The following is an 11,265-nucleotide window of genomic DNA, read 5'->3' as shown; positions in this document are numbered from 1 at the left end:
CTTCCCCCGCCTCTCGGGACGAGCGAGGTGCGGGGCACAACTGCCCTCCTGGGGTCCCTCCCGGAGGCGCGGGGGAGGGGAAGAGCCGCGGCGCGCCCCGGGAGCGCGGCGGGGAGGGAGGGAGGGAACCTGGCAGCAGGATTGGACTTCCTCCCTCCGCTCCGGAACTGTGCGCGGAGCTGCTGGGACGCGGAAACCCGGGAGGCGCCGCGGGAGCCGGGGGGCGGGACGAGGCGGCGGGGGCGGGGCCTGGCCGGCCCGGGGGCGGGCTCGGGGCGGGGCCACGCGGGGCTGCTTTGGGTGCGCGGGGCGAGCTGCGCCCGCTGCGCTCCCCCGGCTCTCCGAGCGCTGGGCACCGGCCGGGCTGCGGTCCCCGCGCGCAGCAGCCGCCGCCGCCGCCGCCTCTTCTTGAGCGGGCTCGGCCCGGCGCGGCTGGCGGCCGGGGCGATGTGAGCCGGGGCCCGCGGGCGCGGCCGGACCGCAGCGATGTGGCTCAAGCCCGAGGAGGTGCTGCTGAAGAACGCCCTGAAGCTCTGGGTGACCCAGAAGAGCAGCTGCTACTTCATCCTGCAGCGGCGCCGCGGGCACGGCGAGGGGGGCGGCCGCCTAACCGGTAAGGGGCGCGCCGGGGCGGGCGGGCGCAGCGGCCGGGCCCCGGGCCTCGCTTCCCGCCGGGCCCGCGGCCCCCAGCCCGGGGCTGTGTCGCAGGTGGCGATTTCTTGGGAGACTCGGGGCCAGGACGGCCCTGTCTAGGGCTTATTTTCTTTTCTTCTGCATTTCTCTTGCGAGCTCCCGTCGAGGTTGTGGCAGAGGGACTCGCGGGCTTGTGTATTTTCCCTGGCGAGGCAGGTGCCTTCGCCACCTGGCCCAGTGAGCACCTGGAGGCCAGATTTGGCTCGGGAATCGAAGGAGAAACGCCGGCCGGAGCGTCATTGGAGGGAGCGGGGCCGCTCTGAGAGGAGCGCGGGCTGCTAAGCGGGGCCAGGTGACAGCGGGGTGCGCCTGGGCCAGCCTGGACTTGGCTATCCGGATGCGCCTGAGGCTCCAGGTGGCGTAGCGGCTGGGGACACGCAGCCAGTCCACGGCGGGGCACAGCTAGGGAGGTCCCGGGGGTCAGCTACCTACCGGCGTGTGGGCCTGGGACTGTCTCCGCTCCCGGAGGGGAAACAGAGGCAGTGCGAATCCCAAGCTCGTGATCTTAGTAGCAAAATTGAGCAAGTCAGTTTTTCCCCCTGTCAGTGTCTTCCAAGGAATGTTAGGAAAACAACTCAGGCTTGTGAAGTTGATGAAAAAGAAAGCACTTTTTTTTTTTTTTCCTGAAAGTTATGATTGAAAGCTCTTTGAAATTGAGGCCAGCTTGCATTATCTGAGACACCTGTTTAAACAGGTCGGTGAAGGGAAAATTTATTAACCATTTTCAGCTGTATCTACGGGGCCTATATCAAGTTTCCCAATTTTAGAATCTAGATTAAAGGGACCTTACATCTTCCTGTGTTGTCCCTCATTCTACTGAGAAGACAGAGGCCAGCTAGGTCAAAGGACGGAGATCCCCAGATTAATTGTTGGCGACTTCTTCTGCTCTCTGGCCAGAGTGGGGAAGGCCCTTCCTGAGGCGGAGTCTGGCAGGAACCGTTTCAATGTGCCCTGAAACAGCAGAACCAAGTGCAAAGGGAATTGCCTTTGCTGAACCTTAGCCTCTGAGAAAGCTGGCTCTTGGGTTTGTTAGAGGAGGGAGGACTTCACCGAGACCCAAGGATTGGGGGTTCTGGGTGGAGGGCATAGGTAGGGTGGTTGGGTGACCAGTGGTCCTGGTGAGCGGCGGGGACAGCTTGGGCAGCTTGTGCGTCTGCTGTAGGAGTTGTTTTGAGCTTGGGGAGTTAGTGTAGGAGCAGGAGGCCATAGGGCCTTTGGGCTCCTGACCAGCACAGTGGTGACCTGGGCTCTGGGGGAAGTGGAGGTTGGTGTTGCCCTGTGAGGGGCATCCAAGGCGAAGGGGTTGGAGAAGGGTTTGTCCCTCCAGTCTTTGAGGGCGGTGTATCTTAAGTTATGTGTGAAGCAGAGTTCCTCATCTATAATGGTCTTCTCTCGTGGGGAGTGAGGACCAGGTGTGAAGATTTGTGAAGTGAGAATCATGAGGACGGTTTGTCTGGCAGGTGTTTTCATTCATTCACTTAGTTGCCTGCACGCTGTGTGTGATTTCCATGCAGCTGCTGTGGGAAAGACTGCTGAGAGCAGGGGAGAGGCCTGCTGCCTTCAGGGTGTTCACCATCTAGCAGGGGAGATGGGCATATATTATGTGCTAGGCACCCTCATAGAACACACAAGTTAGTAGGGGAAAACAATGAAGAAAGTATACAAGTATATTGTATATTAGAAAGTAAGAAAGAATTATGAAGAAAAATAAAGCTGGAGATGGTATAATGAATGAGTGTGTGTGTGTGTCTCTCCAAGGACAAAGCTGCCTGTATGATTTCTGGTTGAGCTTCAGGCCTACTTCCCTTCAGGAGAATTTCTAACTGTTGTCCGGAATCTGTCTACGATGAGCTCAACATGATGTGGTCCCCTCTCTGTTGCAGTTCAAAAACAAGCAGGTCTCATGTTGTCATTGCACCAGTGGTTTTGGTATGCCTTGGTATTTACATTGATTTGGGCTTACTGTGAATGTGCAGAATTTTCTTCTTAACGGCAACAAGTTCAACCAAAAAAAAAAAAAAGAAAAGGGAAAAAAGCCCACAGAAAGACAGATAACACTTGCTTTATTTCTTGGAGACCCTGTTGACTGAAAGGATAACATCTCTTCTGCAGCTGGATGCTTCACCTGCAGGCATTTTGCTGGGAAGCAGGTGGCGTGGCTGTGCCGATTGAGCAGCCGTGACTTACTGCATCCACTGTCTGGGCTGGTCTTCACCGGGCCACTTAGGAATGTTGTAAAGTCAAGACCCATGGGACACAGAGGGCAGCTCCGTGGTGGTGTCAGTTTTCTAAAAATGTAGAATTCTAATTTGGGAGATTTTTAGCAATTTATTTAAAACTTAGATTGAGTTTATTTATGAAAATAATGGGGGCTAAATTGATAAATGTCTGGCTGGTTCTAAACTTTTGTTTGGAAGGAGGCAAGCAGAGGTGGCCTAAGAGAGATTGGAAATAAAATGTCAGAGAGCAGAAATTAAAATGTGTCTCTTTTCTTTTAATATGCTGAATTTGCTGTTAGATAGGAGTTTAAACATATGAGGTCTGGTGGTTAAAGTAGTCTGAACTGCCTAACCTCAGAAATACAAGCTTTTGTCTCATTGAGGATCATAATTCGCCCTGCTACTTTCTCTCTCTCTCTTTCTCTCTTCCCCCCTCCCCCACCCCTCTCTCCTTTTCTTCCTCTGCCTATGCCCATCTCCAGTTTTATTTTTCTTCATAATTCTTTCTAATATATAATATACTTGTATACTTTCTTCATTGTTTCCCCCCTATGTTCTATGAGGGTGCCTAGCACATAATACATGGTCAGGAAACATTTCTGGGATGAACAGATGGATGACTTACATGCATGAATGATGGATCACACTTTTTTTCTTAAAAGTTCAGTGGGGAAAGAGGCCCAGCTTTTCAGACTGAGGCTGAGCTGATCGCCTGGAACAGGAACATCCTTGCCTCTCTCAGCTTCCTGTTTACCTGGCAGTCCAGACCACTGTGGAAAGCTGGAGTGGCGGGGTGAGTGGGAAACACAGTCCTCTTCCTCTGGTCCTTTTTTGTAGCTCCCCCTTTTGAGTGAGAAGGATCATGGCACTGACTTCGCAGGTGGCCAGAAAGAGCAGGCACAGATGTGACCAACTGTGTCCACCTCTTGGGCTCTGGGCAATACTGAGACACGGCCACCTTTTCCTCCGGGTAGAACATGGTGTAGCAGAATTCAGTATTAGGAGATATTTCCAAAGCTCTGCTGACAGAAGTGATTTTGCTAGGCTGGAAGGGAAGTAAATGTATACAGTGTTCACTTTGTTACAGTCTCCAGCCCATGGGAATATTTCTTAGAAAAGTTCAGGCTGCTCTGGGAGAACAAAGAGTGGAGAAGTTAGCATGTGGGAGGCAGAGCACAGAACACAGTTCTCTGAAGCACTTAAAGTGAGTGGGTTTATAAGGAACTTAGCAGCAGAAAAGCTAATAACCTGATTTAAAAGTGGGCCTTAATAGACGTTTCTCAAAAGAACACATACAAATGACCAAGAGGTATATATGGAAAATGCTCAACGTCACAATCATCAGGGAAGTGCAAATCAAAACTGCTACGAGATACCAACTCACTCCAGTTAGAATGACTGTTGCCAAAAAGACAAAGTAAGACAAGTGTTGGTGAGGATGTGGGGGGAAAAGGGAACACTTACCCCACTGTTGGTGGGGTTGTAAATTAGACCAGCTATTATAGAAAACAGTATGGAGGTTCCTCAAAAAAGTAACAAAACTATCAGACGATCCAGCAATGCCACTACTGTGTGTATATATATCCAAAGGAAATGAAATCAGTATGTTGAAGAGATATCTGCACTCTCATGTTTATTGTAGCATTATTTATTAATAGCCAAGGTATAGAATCATATATAAAAGTGTCCAACAACAGAAAAATGGGTAAGGAAATGTATATATACACAATGGAATACTATTATGCCATAAAAAGAATGAAATCCTGTCATTTACAACAACATGGATGAATCTAGAGACATTGTGTTAAGTGAAAGAAGCCAGACCCAGAAAGATAAATACCACATGATCTCACTCGTATGTGGAATCTAAAGGAAAAAAAGTTAATATCATAGAAACAGGGAGTACAACGGTGGTTACCAGAGACGGGGGGGGGGGGGGGGGGGGGGGGGAGGGGGAAGGAGAGTGGAGGATGGGGAGAGATTGATCAATGGGTACAAAGTTACAATTAGGGGCCGGGCGCGGTGGCTCACGCCTGTAATCCTAGCACTCTGGGAGGCCGAGGTGGGCGGATCGTTTGAGCTCAGGAGTTCGAGACCAGCCTCAGCAAGAGCGAGACCCCATCTCTACTAAAAATAGAAAGAAATTATATGGACAGCTAAAAATATATATAGAAAAAATTAGCCGGGCATGGTGGCGCATGCCTGTAGTCCCAGCTACTCGGGAGGCTGAGACAGGAGGATCGCTTGAGCTCAGGAGTTTGAGGTTGCTGTGAGCTAGGCTGATGCCACGGCACTCACTCTAGCCTGGGCAACAGAGTGAGACTCTGTCTCAAAAAAAAAAAAAAAAAAACAAAAAACAAAGTTACAATTAGGAAGAGTAAGTTCTGGTGTTTTATTGCACAGTAGGGTGACTGTGGTTAACAGTAAGTTATTGTGTATTACAAAATACCTAGAAGGGAGGCTTTTGAATGTTCTCACCATAAAGGAATGATAAATGCATGAGATGATGTATATGCTAATGACCCTGATCAGATCATTATTCAGCACATATATGTATCAAAACATCAAATTGTACCCCATAAATAAGTATAATTACATATTTGTTAATTAAATCTTTAAAGGGCTGATATGTATAATTATATATGTGTCAATTAAAAAAAAAGTGAGTGAAATAAACGTAACTCAAAAGACCAAATGTCACTACCCAGATGTACCCTCTGAAGGATTTTATTTTATTCTTCAGTGTTGTATTATATGCATTCCTGGATAATCTTGTAATTCTTTTTCCAAAGAGGCTGACAGTTAAAAAGTAGTAATTTGAATAAACTATTGATGTTTTCTACTTTGCAGAATGTTTACCTTAAGTCCCTGTTCCCATCATAGTATTTATAGTAGTGATGGGCCAATTCCCTAAACAGGGTCAAGGGGAAAAATATAGTGAGAAATAGTGTAAAATACAAGTTTTGGAGTTGAGGTAAGTCTGTTGGTTAGGAATCTGGGCTGAGAGGCTTTGGCTGGTTTATCCAGTTTCTTTGAGCATTGTTATAACTTAGCCTTAAGACAAGGGCAATAGTGAAGCTTACTTTGGAAGGTTAGAAACTATTTTTCACAGCTGCTGTACTATTTTTCATTCCCACCAGCAGTGCACAAAGGTTCTGATTTAGGCTTAGAATTAAAATAAACAGTATGTATCAAGGGCTTAATTGTGGTTGGCACCTAGTAGGTTTGAAAAAAGAAAAGCAAAGTAACATTTTAAAAATTGAACAACAAAGGGACTTGTGAGCATAAAGGTGTAAAGAAGTTTGCATGATAGTAAAGGCTCTATGAAACTTTCATTTGTCTATTAGAAATTACAGTATTTAATAAGTGTAATTAAAAGATTAAATATTTAAATAGCAACTTGGGCTAAGTATTGCCCAGTGGAAAGGCATTTTGTAGAATCTGGGGACAGGGCTTCATTGACCACATTAAATCCTAGTCAATAAAGGGAACTTTACTTGGGTGTTCATGTGTGGTTGCTCATGCTGTGCCTAGAGTGAAGGGCTTACTGCCTTTGGCACGGTGTCCCACAGGCTGAGGGAGGTGAAACTGACAGTGTGGTGATTCAGGTGGGGTCACAAGGCTTGCTCAGAATGACTGCCAGAGGGTTGGAAACTGGTAAAACCCAGCATGGGTGTTTCATTTCTTGGCTAGTCAGTTTGACTTTGCCTGGAATTCCTACTCAAGTAGCTGAATTTGTTGGTGGATTTAGTCTCTTCTAAATAGTGAAAATCTTTGACTCAACAGGGCAGCCTGTTACATTGTATAGACATCCCAGATGTTGGCTCAGATAACTGATACATCTTTAAGCGCTGATAAGCCATTGATAAAAGCTTTGAGGTTTCCAAGAGTTGCATTTAATGAAAGCATAATACGGGCAATGTATTTGTAACCAGATAATCACACAAGGCACTGACTGTGTTCCTCCAGGAAGTAACATGAGGTACAAACTGTGTGGGTGGTGGGGTAAAGCAGGCTAGCGATTTCAGCCTAGTTGGGACTCCTTAGGAAGAACTGAAAATGACTGAGAGTCTGGTAGCTTTCAAAGAATTCATTTGGTAGTAGTGAAGGGGTAAGGATTTTATAATCTCGACTCCACATTCTGGAGGCATTGGATAAAGGAGGAATTTACTTAAAATGAAAGTAGTAAATCTGACAATATTTCCAGCACAGATTTTTTTTCCCTATTTTTTTTTTTTAACTTCTATGAATTGCATTAAAAAGCAGCCCTGAGCATAATTTAGTTGCTGCTTGGGCTTGGATGAGCAAGCCGTATACCACCTCTCAGGCTGCTTCTCCTCCACTTTCTGCTCTTAAGCACAGACCCTCCAGTGTGTTGGTACTGTCCTCTCCCCGGACCTTCACTGGGTGTCCCCTCTGCTTGGGCCCCCTCACTCCCCTGCTACCTGGCTAATTCTTGTCAGCCTTTGGGTCTCAGCCTGAGCCCTGCTGCCTGCAGATGTTGTACCTGGCTCTTCCCCTGCCCTGAAGTCGGGCCACCTGATCCTCTTGTACCACCCTCCACTTTTCCTTTATAGCACCAGCACTGTGGTCATGATGCCGCTCTTTGTGGCTTTGTTTACATCAAACCAGACCATGAGCTCCAGGAGGGAGGTCCCAGGTCTGTGTTCCTCTCTGGTGTGCCTTTAGTGGTAGAATGCTTCTTGTCACCAGAGCACTCTTGGTAACTATTTGTTGAGTACACAGATGTAGATATCAAGTGGTACAATCTTGATGTAGATCGAGTATAAACTTGATGTAGGTATCAAGTAGTAGATATCAAGTTGTACGTATCAAGTAGAATTAATAGATGTGAGCCTACGTAGAAATCTTTTGCATCATCCTGGAAATGGAACTTGTGTAGAACCCAGGAATAAATAATAAAGTGTTGTTGTTAACTCTTTCTCACACCAGTACTGTGTGCCTTAAGGACTAGGCATAGTTTGTAGGCTACACTGGCCCAGCTGTTAGAACTGCCCATTGGTAACCTTTGTGTAAATGATTCCGTACAGAACCAGACTAATTTCCCCAGTACATCACCAGCCAGCTAACACAGCTGTACGATTTTGGGTCAGTCATAAACATTTGGTAGAGCTTTCGTTCCACCAGATTTTACTATTATTTTTCTGCTTCCTGGTTTTTACTTTATAAAAAAAAAAAAAAAAAAGAGGAAAGAAAAATCAACAACAAAATAAATAGTTCCTAAAGATCTCCTTATGAAAACATACTGTATTGTGTGGTTGGTTTTGTTTTTGTTTTTTTTTTTTTTTTTTTTTTGAGACAGAGTCTCACTCTGTTGCCCAGGCTAGAGTGAGTGCCGTGGCGTCAGCCTAGCTCACAGCAACCTCAAACTCCTGAGCTCAAGCAATCCTCCTGTCTCAGCCTCCCGAGTAGCTGGGACTACAGGCATGTGCCACCATGCCCGGCTAATTTTTTCTATATATATTTTTAGCTGTCCATATAATTTCTTTCTATTTTTAGTAGAGGTGGGGTCTCGCTCTTGCTCAGGCTGGTCTCGAACTCCTGAGCTCAAACGATCCGCCCACCTCGGCCTCCCAGAGTGCTAGGATTACAGGCGTGAGCCACCGCGCCCGGCCTGTGGTTGGTTTTTAATATGGACTCTTCCATGTGCATAAAAGTAAATAACGTATAAGTAATAGAAGAAACACTACCTCCTTCCCTCTTGTTATTTAAAAAAAATGGAGTATTTCCAATTTATTTGTATCCCCAATTGATACATTGTTTACTTTTGTATGTTTTTGTAACTTTATACAAGGGGAATCATACTTTATTCATGCTTTATGTATTTTTCCGTAGCTCGATCACCCCCACCCTCTGTGTTTGTTTCTCTAACACTGAACCATGGTGATACATGTAGCCATAGTTCACTCATTTTCATTGATGTGTAATAATCCATTGAATGAATATGCTGTTATTTATTTACTCATTCTCCTGTTGGTGGATATTTGGGTTCTAGTTGTTGTTTTTGCTATTACAAATAATGCTGCTGTGAACCATCTTCTGCAGTGTTCACACATGTAAATGTTTCTGTAGAGTAGCAGTCCCCAACCTTTTTGGCACCAGGGACCAGTTGCATGGAAGACAGTTTTTCCACAGACTAGGGGTGGGATGGGATGGTTTCTGGATGATTCAAGTGCATTACATTTATTGTGCACTTTATCATTATTACATTGTAATATGTAATGAAATAATTATACAACTCACCATAATGCAGAATCTAATGCTGCCGCTGATCTGACAGGAGGCGGAGCCCAGGTGGTGATGTGAGCGATCGGGTGCAGCTGTAAATACAGATGAAGCTTCAGTTGCTTGCCTGCTGCTCATCTCCTGCTGTGCTACCCAGTTCCTAATAGGCCACGACAAGAACTGGGGACCCTGCTCTAGAGTGACCTTGGGTATATCTCTCAGATTGGGCTAGGTGTTGCTGCAGTAACAAACACCCAACATGTGCATTTCAGGCTGTATATGGAGGGTGGACCAGCAGGAGTCTCTCAGCACAGGCACTCAAAGAGGCTGACGGAGATCAGCCCAAGATGACTGTGGTGGAGCAAGCAGATGAGTGCATCTCATGCTGGCTCTTAGAGCTTCCCCCTGGGGGTGACACACATCCCTTCTGCATATATTACAGCGAGTCACATGGATGTGTGTAGCCACCGAGACTCGTGGACATGCCATCCTACTGTGTGCCTGAAAGGAGAGGACAACTGGAACATTTGTGAACAGCCCCAATCCTGGGTCATAGGGATGTGCATTTTCAATCTTTTTAGATAATTCCAAATTGCTTTCCAGAGTGATTGTGCAAATTTATATTTCTGGCAGCAGTGCATAAAAATTCCCAAGCTGGGCATGGTGGTGCATGCCTGTGGTGCCAGCTACTCAGGAGGTTGAGGTGGGAGGATCGTTTGAGTCCAGCCTGGGCAACATAGTGAGACTGCATCTCTAAAAAAATTTTTAAAAGAATTCCCACAGTGGTACATCCTTGCTAATGCTGTCAGAAATGTTACTTTGTGCCAATCTGGTAGGTATTAAAATAGTATCTCAGAACCACTGAGATACTATTTCTCTTTATTACTAATAGGGATGAGAGTCTTTTCATGTGTTTATTATTTGTTTTTCCTTCTGAGAAATGTTTGTGTGTTTTGCCCATTTTTCTACTGGTTATCTGTCTCTAATTTTTTTTAAGGAGCTGTGTGTGTGTATATGTCTGTGTGTATGTATGTGTCCTGTATTTTTCAATTATATATATATTTTAAAAGCCAGGATTTTTAGCTTTTTATTTTCATTATAGGTCTTTTGAATAACCAGCATTCTTAATTTTCATGTAGTCAGATGTATCTATCTTTTCCTCCAGAGTTTGTGCTTTTTGTTACTTGTGTGAGAAAAGATCCTCAGAAGGAGATCTCCAAGATGATGGTGAAGGGAGGTCTTGAGATGTCAGTGAGAACCTTCCCCACCCCAGTCCAGACTGGAGCAGGACAGAGGCTGCTGGACACTTTATAGGAGAAGAGAATGTGATAGACCACGCAGCGTGGCACACCTGGGGAGAATTTGTGGATAGATTATTGATACGTAGAAAGTTAAATGAGCCAGAAATTCTGGGATAATTGTTAATTGCAGGGGAAAATAAAAAGTTATATTAGATAGGAAAAGTTTCACAGTTGTACTAAAAAGCTCAGCTCTCCCTAATTTTTATGTAGTTATAATAATGTAGATATTGACTCGTGATCTAACCAAAATGATAGCATAACTGGGGCATGAGTGGTGGGTGGCGGTGGTCATGGAAGGGAGCTGGGTCCTGCACTTCTCTGCAAGTTGACAGCTGATGCCTGCGGCTGTGCTATTTGGGGGTGTGGAGATGAATACAAGAAGAGTCTTCTAAGAGTTGGAAGAGGTTGCCCTGGGGAAGCTGGGAAGTAGGAGCGGCAAGGGGCGAGGGGACTGTTGTGTTTCTCACGAGCCTTGCAGAGTTACATACTTCTTTGCGTGCCCCAGGGACTTTGATACAGAACAGACGGGATCTGAGCTTGGGAGCAGCTTGGCATGTTTCTGGCCAGCAGCTCCTGTGGGGAATGGAGCTCAGGAAGGCACCGGCGCTGTGTCCCCTCACGGCCCATGGACCATGATTTCCCCTGGATGCCTGTGTGTCAGCTCCCTGTCCTCTCAGGGTGCTATATTTAGCCTTCAAAATGTCTAGCATGTGTGGGGTGTGTCGTTTCACAGAGGCTTAGAACTATTTTCAGAAGTGCATCTAATTTAGTCAGGTACTTTTATTTGAAATTAAAAGGTATCTATT

The 11,265-nt window shown here is 46.1% G+C and overlaps 1 protein-coding gene across 2 annotated transcripts in view; it reads left to right on the top strand.

Moving 5' to 3' along the window:
* Positions 1 to 343: 343 nt before the first annotated feature.
* Positions 344 to 11,265, top strand: part of TBC1D8 (TBC1 domain family member 8) — a 119,121-nt gene continuing 108,199 nt past the window's right edge. For both annotated transcript variants that reach the window (XM_069494423.1, XM_069494421.1), the window contains exon 1: positions 344 to 613. In XM_069494423.1, coding sequence (XP_069350524.1) covers positions 487 to 613 — 127 coding nt within the window. In that variant the 5' untranslated portion in view covers positions 344 to 486. The remainder of the gene's footprint in view (positions 614 to 11,265) is intronic.

Source organism: Eulemur rufifrons, chromosome 19 (genome assembly GCF_041146395.1).
Source record: "Eulemur rufifrons isolate Redbay chromosome 19, OSU_ERuf_1, whole genome shotgun sequence".
Lineage (NCBI taxonomy): Eukaryota > Metazoa > Chordata > Mammalia > Primates > Lemuridae > Eulemur > Eulemur rufifrons.
This window is presented reverse-complemented; position numbering and strand designations above follow the sequence as displayed.